The sequence below is a fragment of the Podarcis cretensis genome, assembly GCF_951804945.1.
Source record: "Podarcis cretensis genome assembly, chromosome: 1".
Classification (NCBI taxonomy): Eukaryota; Metazoa; Chordata; class Lepidosauria; order Squamata; family Lacertidae; genus Podarcis; species Podarcis cretensis.
The window spans coordinates 23,989,374-24,009,933 of record NC_137170.1 but is presented as its reverse complement, the minus strand read 5'-3'; the positions used below and the strand labels follow the sequence as shown (position 1 = coordinate 24,009,933).

Sequence of the window (20,560 nt, the reverse complement as noted above, 5' to 3'; positions counted from 1 at the left end):
GAGAAGATAGAATAATGAAAATTAATGCCAGTTGTTTTTAGAGACAGTTGTTTTTAAAGCAGTTTTGAGAATGTAGTACTTTACTAGTTTTTTAATATGACTTGCCTAGACAAACAGACTACTGCCTTGAAGAAGTAAATTTGTTCATGGAGGCAGCATCAAAACTCATTAAGTGAGACTTGGGTTTTTAGAGCACAGCTGCACATTTGCTAATTTGGTGAACGAGATCCTCCATAACATGTATGTGTATATGTTTGATTGCTTAGTTTTTTTGTGGGCGGGGGGACAAGAGAAAGCAGCAGGGGTGATTCTGAGAGTGCTTTACAGTGGTACCTCTGGTTACGTACTTAATTCGTTCCGGAGCTCCGTTCTTAACCTGAAACTGTTCTTAACCTGAAGCACCACTTTAGCTAATGGGGTTTCCCGCTGTTGCCACATGATTTCTGTTCTCATCCTGAAGCAAAGTTCTTAACCCGGGGTAATATTTCTGGGTTAGCGGAGTCTGTAACCTGAAGCGTATGTAACCTGAAGCATATGTAACCCGAGGTACCACTGTACTGTGCTAAGGCTGGAGCAGAGGTAGGAAGGTTGCAACAGATTTTCTTCCATTTCCTTGTAAGATCATTTCAACCACTACTTTTGCTTTCAAAGCTCTTTATTTTTCCAGCCTCTTGTTTTCTCGCTCTCTCTCTTAACCTATTTTGTCTTCAGTGTGCCTCCTCTTGGGCTACTTGCTCTCATTTTATGCCCCCTCCTTGTTTTTCACTTGCACCCCCTTAACATTCCAGCATCCAGACATGTACATCTCTCCTTCCTTGCAAATGTTTAAACGAGCGGTGGGGAACCTCAGACATAAGGGCCAAATGTGCCCCCCTGGGACCCTCTATATGGCCCTCACAGCTCTCCCCATGCCAGCCCCCCTCTTTGCAGAGCACCCCCTCACTGCTTTGCACCCTAAGTCTTTTTTCCTGCCTGACATGTTTCCTTGAACTCTTGACTGCCTGGGTAGAATACAGAGAGGGGTGAGAGACAGTGTGCATAGAAACCAGTCTACTGTACATTTTTTGCCCTGCCTACAGTAGAAACCAGTCTACTGTACATTTTTTGCCCTGCCTACAGTAGAAACCAGTCTACTGTACATTTTTTGCCCTGCCTACTTTTGCTTCTGGCCACTCCCATCCCTGGCATGTGCTTCTCAGAATGCTGCCCAGAAGGGAATGTGTCCCCTTGGCTTAAAAAGGAGTCCATTGCCCCTTGTATGAAGCTTTTCACTTGCAAATGATCTCTAATCTCTGCCTCTCCCCCAAATTCCCTCATTTTTTTAGACTAACAACATTTGCTCTTTTTAATATATATATAGTGGACAATGCCAAGCGGTTTTATCATCATTACTGAATGCAAAGGTGTTATAATGCCTTCAAATGAATGTGAAGTGAAACAAGTGGGCATAGAACCATAAATTCCACTTCCCATCTAGGGGCAGCTTTGCATACTCTAAAATGCTCCCCACCGAGAGGCCCTGTGGCTGCAGACTCATGCAGGAAGTAATGTATGAGCTGGTGGAACCATGCTGGCAGGTGCTGCTTCCTGGAAGCAATTCTGGTAAGCATAGTGGCATATTTTTCAGCGGCTCTGCGGATAAGAATCTGTAGACTCTAGACCTTTTGAATGAAGCTGCACGCCCAACAGAAAGCACTGAACATCTAGAGATTTTGGGTTTTTAAAAATAATTCATTCTGCAGTATATTGATCAGACAAAACTAACAGCAAAATCCATTCTAGTATACAGCATATGAGAAAATCAAATGGGGTGGACGCGTAGGAGCAGGGGTCGGCAACCTAAGGTCCATGGGCAACAAACGGCCCATGGGGGTCATTTAACTGACCTATGGAGCCCCACTGCTTGCTCAGGGACCCCCCGCTGCCCGCTCGGTCAGCTCCCCTGCACTAAACCGGAGTGGAGCAGAGCGACACTAGCCAACTTCCCATTGGCTGCAGGAAGCTCCTGCAGCAAACTGAAAGCTGTGCACGCCTCCTCCGTGCCGGAAATAGCATTTGCACATGTGTCCGCGCACGCACTCTGGCCCACCGCGGCGTCTGGGGGCCGTGAACCAGCCCAAACCACAAAAACTTTGCCGACCCCTGTATAGGAGCAAACTCCTTGGGGCCAAGGTCCATTCAGCCCCACCCAGTAAAAAATTTGAGGGGGCCCCCAAGTTGATGGGCATTAGTATTTTACTACCTCTTACTTTTTTGCTCCTTGGGCAGGTGCCACTTGCCACTGGTCAGGCAAGTGAAGAGCCAGGTGCTTCCTGTTAAGTTGTGGGTTCACATAGCAGACGACACAGCGATTTCTCCAAAGCAGCTCTTTATTTTGTAAGCTGGAATAGAACTGACTGCAAACAGCTCAGCCGGCCTGCTTTTATAGGCAGCCGGCTGTCAACATTGTAGCAACAACAACCCAGAGTTTCCCGCCTAAAATAACTGACGTGGACCTGAGTGAAAACTATCTACAGTATCCCCCTGCTGGCCCAGGGTGAGAACACTTCCTCACCCTCTCCTGCACCACCGTCTCCCAGAACCAGGAGGGGATTGAAAAGAGGTAAGAAGGAAGCATCCATGCAGGTGTAGCCTCCATGCGCACAGCTCATCGGGGGAAGGGACATAACATGGTGGAGGGGGAAGGGGTCCCCTGTCGCTTCAACTACTCCATGGAGTGCAGACCTGGGAATAGCTGCCTAAACGCTAGATTGGTGTGTATAGGTCTCCTGAGCTGTAGAAGAGACTGTCAACAGAAATACCAAGATCAACGTATCCCAAGTCTTTGACATCAGAGAGTTAACCATCTGCCATGTGCATTCCTTGACAGGTGTTGCTCAACTACAGCTCCCATCATCCCTGACCACTGGGGCCATGCGGATTGGGGATGATGGGAGTTGGGAGTCTAACAACCTCTGAAGATGCCACAGGTGGCCCATCAGGAGATTGTACAGGTTCTTTATTGCCCAAAAGACCTGATTACCATCAAGGGCAAACTTTCTGCTGCACTTAAGAGAATTTTTAATTCATTAACAAATTTGGCTTCATTCTTGGAGCCTGAAACAAGGATGACTAGGCGTTTCCTCATGTCACAAAAGTACGCAGCCACCATGTGGTTGCGCATTGCAGTACATTCATGCTTGTAGCTTCTTAATACACACATTTTTAAATTTAGAAACACACACCATCTGCTGGGACCACCACATGCCCATCATCAAAAGATCACCCCTCGTTTTTGTCCTTACTTCTGCATGCCAATATAGACTCCACTGTCATATTTGCTTGCAAATCAGAAATAGTACGCCTGTCATTTGTTGGGGCTGCTTATAGCATTCTAGTAGTCAATCTACAAACACCCAACCAAACCTCAAGCATGTTTTATATGAACACTTGTTGCAGATAAAATGTCCTACTTGTTTTCAAGCTTCTTTGGGGATTCAGAATCAACTGAGCCTGCATGAAAAGCAACGCTGACCTAAACCCACAAACATGCACTTCTATTTTGGCTTCTGACTATCACCACAGAGTCATCAAGATCCAAGCATCCCCACCTCGCTTAGATAGGCAATCTCATCCTGCCTTAGATCAGACGCCAATGTCTTTACGTTAACTTTCAGAATTCATCTTTTAATCCAAAGAATGAACAGAGCTAATATGAAATCACATTTCAATCTTGTACCAACTTAAAAAGGGGACCAAATAAATAATTCACAGGGTACAATCCGCTGACTCTTGTAATCTAATGCCTGAGCCAAGTAAATTCCATTTGTTGATTACCCACAGGACAATGCTGAGCACTCTTTTGCTATTCACATGTAATTAATAGGCAAACACACAAAAATCTATATGTTCACAACTGTCCTTGTTGTCCTTATCAACCTGCAGTCGATGGATAAGTTGCCCAATTTCCCCCTAATAAATACATAAAAAATAAAATGACAATTCAACTTTCAATCCTTATACATAAGCTAATATAGATTTATTCATAATAATATGGTCAGTATGTTGTTCTTGATAATACTGTATATTTATTTATTTAGAAAATGGATAAACTCCTCAAAATGTTCTCCAAGGGGTGTGTAAATCACAATCGCCAGATATTATTCTTTGTTTATTTATTTCGGATCTTATGATTTATGTGGAAGTGGTTCAACTTGATTATGCAGTTTTTGAATTTTTTTTTGTTTTGTTTATTGCTTATGACTACTTTTGTTATGTTTGCACCTGTGTAATTTTTTATATGTTGTAAACTGCCTGGAGCATGGTTTTAACTTTGTAAAGGTGGCATACAAATAAAAGGACTGAATGCTTGATATTAAATGTGAAAGGTTTCAAATATTTTAAATGAACTGTTTTTTAAAAGATTTGGGCCCCATACAACTCCCTATGGGTTTATTAAAATCAGTGGGAAGCCCTTCCTGCCACTCTGAGAGATTTGGTCCATGGGGAAGGGGGCCTTCGTAGAGATGGCCCCCAGGCATGTGGAATGCCCTTCTCCCAGAGACATACCTAGTACCACCTCTGGCCTTTTAAAAGAATTGGTTTTGGTATCTTCCCTGTATGATACCGTTTGGGGGTTACCATATTTGCAGGGAGTAGTCTTTTGTGTTGTGTTTTTATATGCTGCAAACCTTTCTGGGACATTCCTGTTAATGGCAGGTTATAAACAAACATATACAGTAAATAAATCTATATTATAGTTATTAACACAGGGCACATGCAAAAGTTTCGGCAGTGTGCATTTCTTCTCCTGTGTTCCTAAAAAAAATAATACAGTGGTACCTTGGGTTACAGATGCTTCAGGTTACAGACTCCTCTAACCCAGAAATAGTACCTCGGGTTAAGAACTTTGCTTCAGGATGAGAACAGAAATTGTGCAGTAGTGGCACGGTGTCAGTGGGAGGCCCTGTTAGCTCAAGTGGTACCTCAGGTTAAGAACAGTTTCAGGTTAAGAACGGACCTCCAGAACGAATTAAGTTCTTAACCCGAGGTACCACTGTACTTTAGGATTGCACTCTGCAAGGTAGGAAGCTCTTAAGTTGCTGCAACCAGATATGTACACTATGATACAGTCAGATGTTAAGTAGTCAATGCCATACATTTTCATAATTATAATCAGAATGTACTCCAAGTAACTCAACTCCGAAATTTCTACTCTGGCATTCTTCTAAAAATCCAAAATTTCATTTACCGTATTTTTCCATCTATAAGACGCCCCCATGTATATTTGTGGGGACTCCGATTTAAGAAAATGGGGAAAGATGTATCCGTGTATATGACATCCCCAAATTTTGGACATTATTTTTTGGGGGGGAGGAACCTAGTCTTATACACGGAAAAATACGGTACCTTTTTAAAATTTTCCCAAGTCCCATTACTAAAGCTCATTTAATCAAATATCTGCTATTCTCCGAAGAGAAATCCAATTGTGAAAGCAAAGGCTTGCAAGCTTTTACTGCCAGCAGCAAATTTTACTAATTTAATCACTGACTGGAAATAAAAAAAAGAAAAGAAAGAATCCTATTGATTTATCCTCAACTTTTCACTCTAAAGCATGTGCAAGTATCTCTTCATGTTTATATTGCTCTCCAGTTAAATTACCCTGGTTTTTTATTTGATTCCACTCCCGAATGGCACAGTGGCGGTTTCTCTGTAACTGGTGATAATAAAGTGTGGTTGTGTTAAGAGCTTGTCACTTAAGATTACAGACAGCTAAAAAAATTAAATCCAGCTGCTCAGCACATGTTGCCAGAGTCTCAAAGGCCCACATGTAGCCTTGAGGGAAAATTAGAGGCCCAGCTGCGCTATACATTTTCAGCAATACTGTGTAGGTTTGCAAAAACAAATTCTTCCAACATAAATTGTAAGCTTTTGGGGGCAGGGCTCCATGATATACCCACAGAAAAAAGAAGCGGGGGTTCAGATTTGAGAAGGCCTTTGGACAAAAACCACAGAGTGCTGTTGTTATTGTTAGATAAAGGTAAAGGGACCCCTGACCATTAGGTCCAGTAGTGACCGACTCTGGGGTTGCGGCGCTCATCTCGCTTTATTGGCCGAGGGAGCTGGCGTTCGTCCGCAGACAGCTTCTGGGTCATGTGGCCAGCATGACCAAGCTGCTTCTGGCGAACCAGAGCAGTGCATGGAAACGCCGTTTACCTTCCCGCCGGAGCGGTACCTATTTATCTACTTGCACTTTGACTTGCTTTCGAACTGCTAGGTTGGCAGGAGCAGGGACCGAGCAATGGGAGCTCACCCCGTCACAGGGATTCGAACCACAACCTTCTGATCGGCAAGTCCTAGGCTCTGTGGTTTAACCCACAGCACCCCCCGCGTCCCTGGTGTTACTGCTACTCATTCACTAAACCTCTTCCTCTGGCCACTGTATGCATAACCAGCTAGCAAGAAAGTTGAATGAAGGATAATGCACTTCCTCCTTGCTTCTCTCACAACTAAGTCATTCAGAGAGAGCAGCTGACCAGACGGCTGCAGAGGCAGGGGGCTCCAGAAGCTGGCAGTGGGGTCCTTGCTGAGGCACTGGCCTTGACAGGTGACCAGCTATGCTGACCACTGGCACCAGCTCTGGCAGATATTTCAGATGCCATCCCTAGTCATCATCAGCGCTCAAGAATCTGAGACAAGGCTACATCACCAATTATCTCCATTTAAAGTAATCTGTTGTGCATCTTGTGTAGAACTAATACTGTTAACGCTAATTCATTTGCTGAGCTTTAGTTTCTCCTCCTCTAGGGTTTTCCTCCTACTGATATGAAGCATCTCCCATAATCAGCCAAACATTTCCGACTAGGGTGGCTTTTTAAAAATACATTTTGGTTGTCAAGGAAAAGTTCACCAGTCTTTCTTCATTAATACATTTTAGAAATCATGAGATATTTAATACTTCTCCTGGGAGTGCCCAGGAAAGTAACCAGCAAAAATTTTTTTTAAAAAAATTAACAGGTGCAACACAGGCCTGCTAAGATCTCTTTATCCTGCCGTCTGTCACAAACACAGATGAGGCACCATATAATCATTAACATTTACAAAAGATTAACCCACACAATACTCCCGGTTAGGCCAGTTTTTTAGGTTCATTGTAGTATTGCCAACTTGCTTCATTTGGCTGATTCGGTTTTTTAAAAATATATGTTTTGAGGGTTGTTTGTTTATTTGTGTGTGTTTTAAGAGTTATGGTCTTTTGAATAATGCCATTAAAGTCTTTTTTCATGTGGAAATTTAGAATGGTACAGAATTGTCTGAGAGAAAAAACACATACAAAATGTAGATTTTAATGTGTTTTGGAGGGAGTTTGTGTTAGGCTATGAAGGAAGGGTAGGCACCAAATGCAGGAGACGAAAGGAGGGGGGAAACGTCAGAGGGTCATAGAATCGTAGAACTGTAGAGTTGTAAGGGACCCCAAGGGTCATCTAGTCCAACCCCTGCAATGCAGGGATCTCAGCTAAAGCATCCATCACAGGTGGCCAGCTGCTCGATAACCTCCAATGAAGGAAGAGTCCACGGAAGACAATACATTTAGTTATAACTCTTATTTGGAGGCAGTTCCGATGCTATTCTTTGGAACAGAAACCAAAACCATCTTCCACACCAGGAAGTATAGAAAGAATGCATAGTTTAAGCATGTCAAATGGCAGGAAACATAAAATTCATGTAGTCTGCTACCACACTCCTCACGAAATACGCAAACGTATCAAGCAATGTTATAAAAGTAAGGGAGGCCTGGTTGAAAGAAGAATAGCCTTGTTAAAAACCCTTCTTACTACAACAATAAACTCTGCTTACGTCATTGTGAAAGGATATCCATGCCAAGGTGTTAATTTACCTGGTCAAACCAGTTTTCTCCCCCCCCCCAAGAATGCCATGAACTAGTTGATTCTAAGAAATGGCTGGTGGGAAACAAGACAGCTACAGATATTAGCTCATTCCTCTGCAAAAGATAATCCTACAGGAGCCTGTCAAAAAGTTTTTAATGAGCAACATCCAATTTGAATACTGTAGATAGGATCAGTGTTAGAAACTCAGATATATAATGGTACCTCAGGTTACAGGCACTTCAGGTTACAGACTCCGCTAAGCCAGAAATAGTACCTCGGGTTAAGAACTTTGCTTCAGGGTGAGAACAGAAATTGTGCTCCGGTGGCGCGGCGGCAGCAGGAGGCCCCATTAGCTAAAGTGGTGCTTCAGGTTAAGAACAGTTTCAGGTTAAGTACGGACCTCCGGAACGAATTAAGTTCTTAACCCAAGGTACCACTGTATAAGATAATCACCAAATGGCACCTTAAACCTAGGTCATAGCCACCACAACAGAGTGTCTAGGCACCATTCCTCCCTCTCACCCACCCCTGATCAGATTTATTATTGCTACTATTATATTATTAATTTCATTTCTATACCTCTTGGCCCCTACTGATGCTCAGCCTGCTCAGGAAATATGACAATCGTGCTACCACTGCAATGCATTAAACAAACGCAACCAAACGGACTACTTTGCCTCAGCAAAAATGTCCATCAAGAGCTGAAGGAGTTATTTCAAGGGCCACTAAGTTCTGAATTAAACGGCATGAAGGGCAATGACAGGGCACATGAAAGAGATGCGCACAGCAGAGGGGATGATTCTCTCATTAACGGCAAGGAAGATGTTTCACCTCATATATGCAACACAGAGACACTCGGAGGAAGCTCTCCTTAATGAGGCTAATGCAGGTTGCCTAGTCAAAGTAGGTCCACGCTACCACCCATACATCTAACCACTTGCCTCCAGGGCATATGCCACACATTTTGTTGATGGCAACTTTAAATAAGCCTTCTCAAAAGGATTTGTTTTTGAAAGATGAAACACAGGTGAGAAGCTGCTGTTAAGGTTTCATCCCAGGTTTAGGGCCTGTAATAAAGTGGCAGATAACAATTTTCGGCTTAATGAGCTCTTATGAAGACACAAACAAGATTGGCTCCTCTACTGTTCCTGAATATTTTATACCTAGCAGCACAGCTGCTCTTCTGAATCTGCTCATTTACCCTAATATGTAAAGTGGTGGAAATGGCAGCTATGCAATACATGGCATTCACATATTGCACGGCATGTACGGCATGTGGTACGGTAAAGGGTAAAGGGACCCCTGACCATTAGGTCCAGTCGTGACTGACTCTGGGGTTGCAGCGCTCATCTCGCTTTATCGGCCGAGGAAGCCGGCGTACAGCTTCCGGGTCATGTGGCCAGCATGACTAAGCTGCTTCTGGCGAACCAGAGCAGCGCACGTAAGCACCGTTTACCTTCCCGCCGGAGCGGTACCTATTTATCTACTTGCACTTTGACGTGCTTTTGAACTGCTAGGTTGGCAGGAGCAGGGACAGAGCAACGGGAGCTCACCCTGTCACGGGATTCAAACCGCTGACCCTCTGATCAGCAAGTCCTTGGCTCTGTGGTTTAACCCACAGCGCCATCCGTGTCCCAGACAGCATGTGGTACATCACATTAATTTATTTTATTGTCGTTGGTACAACACTGCACCTCTTACTTATAGGAAAATCTTACCTGCATTTTAGCATAAGGTCCCAGGGCAGGTTCCCAGGTTTGTTATAAAAACAAATGAAACCATTGCAATGATAAAAATGACAAATGGAACAGAATAGTATAAAATCAGCAAAGGATAGGGGTTCTAGAAAATAAAATACCATACTTTTCCGTGTATAACACACCCCCGTGTATAATATGTCCCCTATTTGGGGGGACTAAAAATTAAGAAATTACGGGGAGATTGCTCAAAGTTGTTGAGCTGGCCTGCCTGGCCGACACTAACACTCGTGCACATCGCAACGTCTGTCCCCTCGCCGGCAGAAGCAGCCTATTGCCCACCCAATTGCCTCAGAAACACCCAATCAACACCACCCCTTGCCGCAGACACCAATAACCCCATGTCCCCCCTAGGCACTACCCATGTATAAGATGACCCCTGATTTTAAACATGATTTTTCAGTAAAAAAACACACCAAGTCTTACACACGAAAAAGTATGGTACCTTAAATGCCAAAGAGGTGTGTCTTCAGCATACAGCGAAAGCTGAATACAATGAATATGCTTAGATGCATCACTGTGGGGCGGGAGTTCCACAGTTTAGGGGCTACCACAGAGAATGTCCTCTCCAAGGACACCTGAGAAGGTTGGTAGGTATGGAGGTGGTCCTTCAGATATACAAACCCTAAAATGTTATGAGCTGAAGCAGTGAGAACTGAAGCACAGCCGTACTTTGAAACTCAGAGTTATCCAAATTTTCCAAATAATCAACTTTCCTTCAAACTTACATGAAGCTGGGTGGCCGCCACTCTCACAGGTACCTGGCCCAAAATGGGTATCTTCACCACTGGGCAATAGTTATTTAACACTTCTAGGTCCAAAGAGGTCCTCTTAAAGGGAGGATGCACAACCACCTCCTTTAAAGTGGATTATCAATTGTCATTTGAAGATTCTGTTCTATATGTTCATTAACCTGAAGAAAGTCGTTGAGCATTTTGGGCAAAATCGCAAAAAGAAATGACGTTTCTGAGCTTTTTTTTAAAGGGAAATTGCCAAAAACGACACTGCCAACATGGGTCACCATACGTCTGGACATTTTTTAGCTTTCCCCCTAGACACTGCTTCTGACTGCAATACTCCAGGTATGTCCAGGAAATTCCAGATGTATGGCAACCTTATTCCAGGGAACACTGGAGGGCGTGTGAAGAAATCAATGTATCTTGTTCAGTGTGGAAAACTGCAGCTTCTAGTTGCAAAACTTTGGCACCAGTTTTGAGGGGATCCCATATTTTGGGGTTCATAGTTGATGAAGACGAAAAATGCCCCAGCTGCAAACCAGTCTTGAAATCAGCAGCGTTTCTTAACTTTTGTAGGCAACAGTAACTAAAACCAATTATGAAGTGCAAATACTTTTTCATCGGCAACAGGGTGACTCACCAACACTAAACAAAAAAGGAATGCATTCAACCAATCCGGTGGAATAAGCCAGAGAGGATGGTTTTAAATTGGCTACTAAAAACAAATGTTCCAGTCATCTGTGACGGCTATACTGTTGCTTCTGAAATCTTCAACAGGTTGTCAAGCAAAAGAACCAAAGCAAATGACAATGGCGGGAAAAAACAAGAATTACTCAATACAAGAACTCAGTACATAAACAATCAATTATGCAAAGGATTCAGCAACAATGCTTAGCACTCGAGTTGCTTTGTTGTCAAGGCAGCTTAAGATACTGAGGAACAGCTCACATGATCAGGCTTCCAGATAACAGGAATTAGCCCAGAAAAGACAAAACTCTGGGTTCTCTGTTTGTAGGTTAGGGTGCACTGCTAACTTTGCAACACAACACAAGTGAAGTACACGTTGAATTTTGCCATGCCTATGGGAAACGGAGTGAATTCTGGGAGCCTATTTGCAAAGCAGGATGGGCTTCGGAATTTATCAGGAGCCTCAAATCCTCCAAATCAGAAATGGGAAACATGTGGCCTTCCAAAAGCTATTGGACTCTGCCCTCCTAACTGAGCCTTGCTTTTTGAGCCCTCTGCCTTGCTTACTGGGCTCTGGAGAAGGATGTGTGAGGGCCCTGGGAGCACGGCCCTCCCGGAGCCTGGTAAGCATAACCGAGGGATCAAAAAGTATTTATCTGGCAAGTTTCTGCTGCTCTTCATTTATTTGTTTCCTTTTCGGCCACACACTTAAAAGTGCAATTACAGTGGTACCTCGGGTTACATACGCTTCAGGTTAAATACGCTTCAGGTTACAGACTCCACTAACCCAGAAATATTACCTCAGGTTAAGAACTTTGCAGCTGGAGGCCCCATTAGCTAAAGTGGTGCTTCAGGTTAAGAACAGTTTCAGGTTAAGAACAGACCTCCGGAACGAATTAAGTACTTAACCCAAGGTACCACAGTATGTAAGTGGCAAGTCCACTGTATATACCAAGAGAGACACTGACTGTTAGAGAGCAGTTTGCTTGCATTTCCAATAATGTTACGGATGCAATGCTTACACTGCAGGTATAAAGAACATCTCTAGAATATAGTGTGTTGTTTTTCTATATGGTAATCAATGCATGTCAAATATTATTTCATTATCAAAAAGAATATGGGAACTCTCTGGTCAACAATAATTTTCTTCCAGTTCAGGAGGAGGTGGAAGCATTGGAAGTGGAAGCAGAGGAGCAGGACACAGGCCCCATTTGCACTATACATTTAAACCAGTACTGTACCACTTTAAACTGTCATGGCTTCCCCGCAAGAACCCCAGGAAGTGTAGTTTGTTAAAGGTGCTGAGAGTTCTTAGGAGACCCCTCTTTCCCTCACAGAGCTCCAGTTCTCAAGAGTGGCTTAGCAGCCAATCTCTCTTCCCAGGGAACTCCGGAATTTGTAGCTCTGCGAGAGGGGAACAGCCAACACTCAGCAATGCTGCAGTAGAAAGAGGAACAACTTTCTGCTGGGTCAAACAATTGTAAACATTTATGGTCCTTTTATGAGGTATTGAATCCGAAATACGCTGAGTATGTTGGGCTTCCATAAGCCAACGGATTCCTAAAGGAGATCCACCTGCTTCCATTTTCTAGCTATGGATTCTTCCAAGTTCCCAGGGGAACACAGCCTTTTTAAGCCTTAGCACAACCCAGCTGTTCCAAATAAGCCAAGCATTAACCCCAGAGTGACCTTTTCCTCCCTTTAACCCAATGAATGTCAAAATGGTCTCGACGCTGCATGGTTAACTGCAGACGTTACCCAGCCCCAGATGCCACCATGCCAATCTCTTATGCATTAGCACACATTAGCTTCAACCATGGCTGGATGAGGATTGTTTGTTTTTGTCTCGTTCCTATGCTTTGCTGCAATTATATCTCGTGTTCAGTGATTGTGACAGCGACAGCTCCACAGAAAGTATATCAGTCTGCTGAATAAATTCATATTAGCCAGATTAAAGTGCGATAGAAGTGAAATGGCTTTAAACCCGAAAGTCATTATCTGTGCTGGGTTGAAAACCCCCGCACCAAACATGCCAATAAAAGCATGTATTATTGCAAGCGTCTACATCGAGGCTGCACCAACTCCAAAACTTTGGCACCATCTCCCCAGAGAGGTGTACCCTGCTTCAACGTTATACTCTGGTACCATCCAGACACCTCAGTCAGAACTAGGGCAACACCTGGTTAAAAATTTAAAGTTCAATCCTAGGCTTGTCAACCAAAAAGGGTTGGCTCAATGGGACTTATTCCCAGGTAGGTGAGCATAGGACTATAGCAGGTATAGGCAAACTCAGCCCTCCAGATGTTCTGGGACTACAACTCCCATCATCCCTAGCTAAGAAGACCAGTGGTCAGGGACGATGGGAATTGTAGTCTCAAAAGATCTGGAAGGCCGAGTTTGCCTATGCCTGGACTATAGCCTTAAATGCCACTATGAGAAGAGATTACTTCCCTGTATCTTCTGAATATGGGCAAATTGAAGCTGAATCTGGAAAAGACAGAGGTGTTTGGTGTCCTCACATCCAAGAGGTACGGTTGCACCTGGAAGGGGCAGGTCCGCTCCTTGTAGTGTGGTCTTAAATTCCACACTGTCACTTCATGTTCAGGTGACCTCAGTGACTAGGAGTGCATTGGTTTGCCTGGTTTGCCACCTGTGGCTCCTTTTGGACAGAAATGACTCGGCCACTGTACTCCATACTCTGGAAACATCCGGACTGCGTTATTGCAACACCCTCTATGTGACGCTGTTGAAGAAGACTCTGAAACTTCAGCTGGCTCAAAAACTCAGCAGCCAGATTTACTAACTGACGTTCCATTTAGATCTCATACAACCTCCCTTTTAAAACAGTCGCACGGGTTTCCCAGTCAATTTCTAAGCCCAGTTCAAGGTGCTCACATTGGTGTTTACAGTCCTAAATGACTTAGGCCCCAAATGCCTGGAAGGCTGCCCCCTTCCCTACAGACCCTCTTAGGTGTTAATCAGAAGAGTTGACCCTCTTGTTACTCCCACCCCGCTCACAAGCTTGAGGTGGCGGTGGCCCAGGAGACACCATTTTGTGTGGCAGCTGCTAAGCTGTGGAACTCCCTCCCCAAAGGAGTGCAACTGGCACCCTCGTGAATCTGTAGTTTTCCTCGTACGCTGAAAACACATTTCTTTATGCCTTTGCCACATGAGAGGTACATTTTTAGGGCACATCCTATCTTTGAGATTGTTAATCTACTTTAAACTGTTGTGATGCTGTATTTTAAATGGTTGTACCTCAAGTATTTTATTATCATACACTAGTGATCAAATCTATATTCCTGGACTACCAACCTATTTTACTACCCAGGTAGTATTTTTTTCTGTGTAAAAAGAAATATGCATATGCTACTTTCTCACACACGGGCCTCCAAATTGGTTCATGAGCAACTGCCAAACATGCCAAGAGTTAAGTAAGTTTCTGTTGCTGCTTTTTTTTTTTTTTAACCCTGCTCTGAGCAGAGAGTCTGAACTCAGGAAATCTAGGAAACCTTTTTCAGCAATCTTTGTGCACACAAGTGTTAACAGCAATTTTTAAATGAGATAAGAGTTGCTAGGGAACCACAATGCTTAAGCCACTCATTTCATACACTGTGTGTCTGATTCCTGCCTGAGACCATCTTAAAATTATCTGTATTTCACATTTAGTTTTATCCCTTATAAATTCAATGCCAGAGGGTTCCAAAAGGGGGGGAAAATTAAAAAGTAAAAATAACCACATGTCCTCACAGCTAATAATTTCAAGGTTGCCCCAAACAGTATCTTCCAGCCATCAAATGCCTGGGTGAAAGGGAATGTTTTTCAATTCCTCCTGAATGTTAATAATGAGGAAGATGGATGCACCTCACCAGAGAGGGCATTCTGCAAATGCGGAGCCACCACCAAGAAGGCTCTGTAAGCTCCAGACGCAGCCCCATAAAACTCAGACGCAGCCCCATAAAACACATACTATGAAGCATGTATCTTCATAATGCATATGAATTACAGTTGCATCTTTATACCTGATATTAACTGACATGACAACGGGCATCAAACATTTGTCACGAAGAAGAAAAACTAAAATCATATAAACAATGGATAACAAAATTATTGCATGGCGTAATTTAGTATTTCCAGGTTTGGTGGGCTTCCTAGAGCCTGCGGGCCCCTACACACTCTGCATGGCTGCCAGAAGTAGCTAATCCTCCTGGCATATTAAAAATACCAGCTGGGATCGATGGAAACATGTGGTGCCATAGCATAGATGCCACAGCTACCCAACTTCAAAACTTGCACATGCCAGTCCCAAAGAATGCAAACAGCTCAGAAAGCAAATGACAATTCTTTTGCCAGGCAGTGCAATGTTTATTGTAAATCAAAAACGTAACTAATCTTTTCCCACGAATTCCTGGTTACAACAATTCCCCACCAAGATTACATTTGAAATAAGCTTTGCACACAAGACAATACTTCTAGAAACAGGGGAAGGACAACTGTTCCCATTAAGTGAACACAGATGAATGCTGCCTTCTCTTCTTGATCGCTTCCTTCTCTTGAATTTATTTTTAAAAACAAATGTAACCCACAGAGAAGGATCCCCAAGTTTAAAAGGATGCATTTGTCTCCTTCACTTTACACCACCAGTGCAGATGTATCTATATTTCCTTATGCTTTAGCGCTCACAGCTTTGCAGTAAACAGCCAGAGTGGTTTCCCTGGTTTATTGGTTTTGATGGAGCTGATCATCAAACGAAGTTGATGGAACACCTGATTAGCAATAAGGAACACATTTAGGCACATGAGTCTATCCTTCACCCTGAGTACAACAAATGTGAGTCAGGAAGTCACACAAATAATCACCTTGTTTCTCCTTTCCTTATATTGTTTCCGTCCCTTGCTGGACTACAACTCCCATCTTCTCTAACCACTGGAGGGCACCGATTTGGGGGCAGGCTGATGCCGAGCGAGCCTTTTGCGGAGAGGGATGAAACAGAGTTCCCTGCAAAGGGGAATGGCAAGCTGGCTGGCACCCTAAGCATGAACACTCCACACTACAACATTTTGTTGGAAGGCCACACTTGTCTTACCTAACACTCAACATGGCTCGCAATACCATACAATTGCCTGTGTTTCACTTGGCCTTTGACAGTTAAGGTGTGGGTTGGGGTTTTTTTCCCTGTGGGACCATCCTCTTTTCTGAATTTATGCTGTTCTCTTCCATCTGGAATGGGTTTGTTTGTTTCATAATTGCAAATGTTTTATTTGCTTTTATGTAGTGTAGTGGTTAAGAGTGGTAGACTCGTAATCTGGGGAACCGGGTTCGCGTCTCCGCTCCTCCACATGCAGCTTCTGGGTGACCTTGGGCCAGTCACACTTCTCTGAAGTCTCTCAGCCCCACTCACCTCACAGAGTGTTTGTTGTGGGAGAGGAAGGGAAAGGAGAATGTTAGCCACTTTGAGACTCCTTCGGGTAGTGATAAAGCGGGATATCAAATCCAAACTCTTCTTCATACATTATTTTTCTTTCTAACCTGCCCCAAGCCCTTGTAGTGAAGGCTGGGCAAGAGACCTTGCAAATAAACAAACAGAGGTACTGTTGTGAGTGCTGCAGTTCTTGTACAAATAATAAACGCTACCACCTAAAGTGTGGCAAAAATGTCGTCAGGGTTCCCTACATGGATTTTCAGATCAGAATTTTGCTACAGCCATAAATTCTTCAGAGGCCAGGGACAGAGCCAAACATGCTTTAATTGGCAGTGTGGCTTCAAGGCTGTGCTCTCTTTCAGAACCAAAAAAGCAAAACACAGGAAACATCAAAACACATACATTATGGAATGTATTCATATCTGATTTTCAGGCAGATGGGGGTGGATCAAAGGTTTACTGGTCCTGCTCTCTTAAGAAGCCCAAGCTGAAGGATTATAATATAACGGGGGATTTAAAAAAAGTGACTACTATGCAATTTCACCTGCCAAAGAATAACAAAGTTAAACATGCCACGTTTGTTTATCCCAAGACACAATCCTACAAAGATATAGCTGTTCAGCAAAGAACTGGACAAAGGAAAACCATAATTAAAAATGTGGCACTCTGAAGTTCACACTTCCCTTGCGGAAGCAGCAAATCTCACTACTATTGTTTCTCAGGAACCTCCCCCCCCCTCCCTTTTCCAGGCTGCAATTTAAATCAATCACATTTTCCCTTGCTAACCCAGCTTACCTCCTGCTATTAGGAGATACTGCTTAAAATGTAGCGCACCCAAAGCTTTTATTTAACAATGAAAAGGGCAGAGAGAGGGTTACTCTGAGAAATTACTCTGATAACTATCAGACGGCACAACTAGTTTTACATATGGCACAAAATTAGCTTCGGCCTGCTGGAAATTGGTTACGAAATGTGAAGTCTTTTCTGAGTCTTCCTAAACCCACATGGGAGTTTTTCAAAAGCTGCTCTACTTTAAAAAACAAAAACAAAAACAGCACACTTGTTCTAATAGTGCCCTTTTTGCACTCTGAAAGAGAACACAACCTATTCCAGAGACAAAAGCAGCAGCTAGACAAAGAAGCCACGTAATTAGACATTTGGAGACACAGGATAAAAAGAAACAAAAACACACTCTGTCTTGCTACCAGCCTCCCTACGTTATGAAATGCAGATTTTTACTATTCACATTACAAGAATAGCAACTAGATTTATGAGGGTATAAAAATACATCCAGCAGCCTGGAACTGCTGGTAAGATGCTGGAACAGGTTAGCTGCCTGATTTCGAGTTATTTCTCTCTCCTCCACCAACTTCCAAGCCCTTGGACTCCGTGTGTTTTAGAGAACCATCTGTCTGAAAAGCAGGAATGTAATAGCAGGATGGCCAGTGATTAACTGGCAAAATCTTAGGGCACCTCTATATGGTGTTATTATTTCTTTTAATACTTCTCAGGCATGATTTCTACATGCCAGGTTCTATAATGACCTTGGAGTGAAAGTCAGAGCTTCTGCACTGGACAGAAATATTGACATATGTAAAGTACATTACTTGCACTGTAATCTGGATTGCAAAAATAGCCATCCTGATGGATCCACATGCTCTTCTGTAGTGAAGTAGTTCATCTACTGCATGATGAAATTGGACATAAGCACACACACAAAACCCCACAGGTAAACTCTGTTTTTCTATATATCTTGAGGACGACAAAGCATGCATGATCCAGGAATGCATGCAACCCATGCATCTGCTTGTGTGTTTTCCTATTTCATTAGAAACAATGAAACATGCCTGACCTTTCTAGCAGTACGCAACTGAGTAGTCAGAATTAATTAACACAACAGGGAATCTCCAAGAGAAGCATGGACTGATCAACCTCTGCTGTTCTATGGGAACATTTGCAACATATGCAAACTGAGGGTGAACAATGAAAGCTAGTTCCCAGACACTACACAATGGGAGCACTTCACAAGGGAAGCTGCTCTAATTATTGCATTGATGGCACATTCAAGCATTATAGCTGAGGAGACTCAGAAGTTAACCCTTCCAACATATCACAGATGCCACAGATTTTGTTTTTGGAAATCCCACTGTTTGCAGGTTTGATTGCCTTCCTGACTTTTTAAAAATAACTACTGAATTCTTCCACATACATCTTTAACTTATTAATTTAGCTTTTTTCTTTTTTTGGTAGACAGTTTGAAATTTATTTGCATTGGTTTTAATTGTATTTCATGTCTTTTCATTGTACACTGGCCTGACTATGATGTGGTGGTACAGCATAGTAATCACCATGAGGCAGTTAATATTTGATGGTCACATTCATCTAAAGAAAAATACTACTGTATATTCTATTTTAGACTTGATATTTGGTTTCCATAATTTTTTTGGATGATATTCATCAGAGGTGCCAGGTTGCCCCCAAGACTGAGAGGGCCCAGTGTGTGTCGTGCTTGTGTGACGAACTGTGCACGACAGAGGAGGCCAAGGGCTCTGGAGGAGCTGGCCACTGAACCTGTGACACGCTCAGGGCTGCCTTAATTTGAGGGGGCCTGGCTCCCTTAAAACAAATATTCAGGGGGCCGAGGTTGGTGTGTCTGATATCCATTGTGTCAAAGTATTATTGAAGAACAGAAATTGGAAGTCCTCTTAAAATGTGAGCTATGGGGTAACATTCTTTTTAAGCGTATTACTCAAGCAGACCAATAGTCCAGGTACACAAACCAAAATCCCTCATACGGCCACACATGGTTCCTGTTAATGGATTTTTTTGTCCTGACCATGTATACATTTTGCACGCATTTCAAACTGGATGCAAGTCACAGAAGAGTAAATTAATGAAGAAGAATGACAGAGGAAATTACTACTTATTGATCAATGATGGATGTTGAGCTATGGAATTCTTTGGCAAGCCTACTAAGGTCAAGGGTTTCTGGGAAATTGGCAATGCACATTTAAAAACATCATTTGATGGTAGCTTGTTTCAACAAGTTCGCAGCCAGGTCTATTGGCCAACAATTTACACAAACCACCCAATACCATTCCAGGAGGTGGAAAAGGGAATGTGTGGTCATGTAGAGCTAAAATACTCTTCCCGTTTAAATGCACCCACACCTGATTTGCTGCAAGGATCAGAGCATTAACTGAAAACATTTCGTCACAGACCACTTCCTCTTTTATTTCCTGTGGCAAGTGTCTCTTCAGCATACCAGGCACAAAAAGTACATAAGATATACCTGATAATAGGTCTTGATGTTTCTGACCAAGATGGTGAGGTTTTGAATCCGTAGGTTGACATCATTGTTGACATGCTTGTTGACACGCTGGTTTGTGGGTCGAGGATCTCTGAAAGAGGAAGGCTGGGATTTTAGGAAATCCAAAGGAATTCAGTAATTACTTTGTTGTTTAAACAGCATCTTTGCTATGTCCCTCAATTGCCCTTTATTTGCTCCTTTCCTACTTCCTGAAATATCCAAACCCCTTGTAAATTCCATAACCTCTTTGACCTTCGTAATCACAAGGTCATTCCACAAGTTAGATAGAATGAGGTGCTAGGATTCAGAAGTTGTCTATTTCAGGCTGAAGGTGCAAGGTTGAGATTTCAAAATAGATGGCTGGAGAACTAAGATTGCAGGCTAAAAGTGTTAACCTAGCCTTTACACACACACACACACACACACACACACACACAGCGAGAGAGAGAGAGAGAATGAGAATTGTGCTAGTTTCACTACATATAGGGAGTCCTATAGACAATATTCCAAAATTAAAACTACTACTTGCAGAATTAAATTTTGTGGTCCAAAATACGAACATCTCATTCTACTTAACATGTATAATGACTTTGATACCATGCTTACCAAGGTAATGGGGTAATAGAGTAGATTATACAGTGCTGTACAGTGGTACCTCGGGTTAAGTACTTAATTCGTTCCAGAGGTCCATTCTTAAGATGAAACTGTTCTTAACCTTAAGCACCACTTTAGCTAATGGGGCCTCCTGCTGCCGCCGTAATGCCGGAGCATGATTTCTG

General features: G+C 43.0%; 1 protein-coding gene and 1 long non-coding RNA gene across 2 annotated transcripts in view; one reads left to right on the top strand and one right to left on the bottom strand.

The window, feature by feature from the left end:
• Nucleotides 1–20,560, top strand: part of LOC307200864 — a 345,619-nt gene that overhangs the window by 12,744 nt on the left and 312,315 nt on the right. The gene's annotated exons all lie outside the window — the stretch shown is intronic.
• CCDC88C (coiled-coil domain containing 88C) overlaps nt 1–20,560 on the bottom strand; it is a 102,743-nt gene that overhangs the window by 66,937 nt on the left and 15,246 nt on the right. The window contains exon 3 of the mRNA XM_079947708.1: nt 19,764–19,872. Coding sequence (XP_079803834.1) covers nt 19,764–19,872 — 109 coding nt within the window. The remainder of the gene's footprint in view (nt 1–19,763; nt 19,873–20,560) is intronic.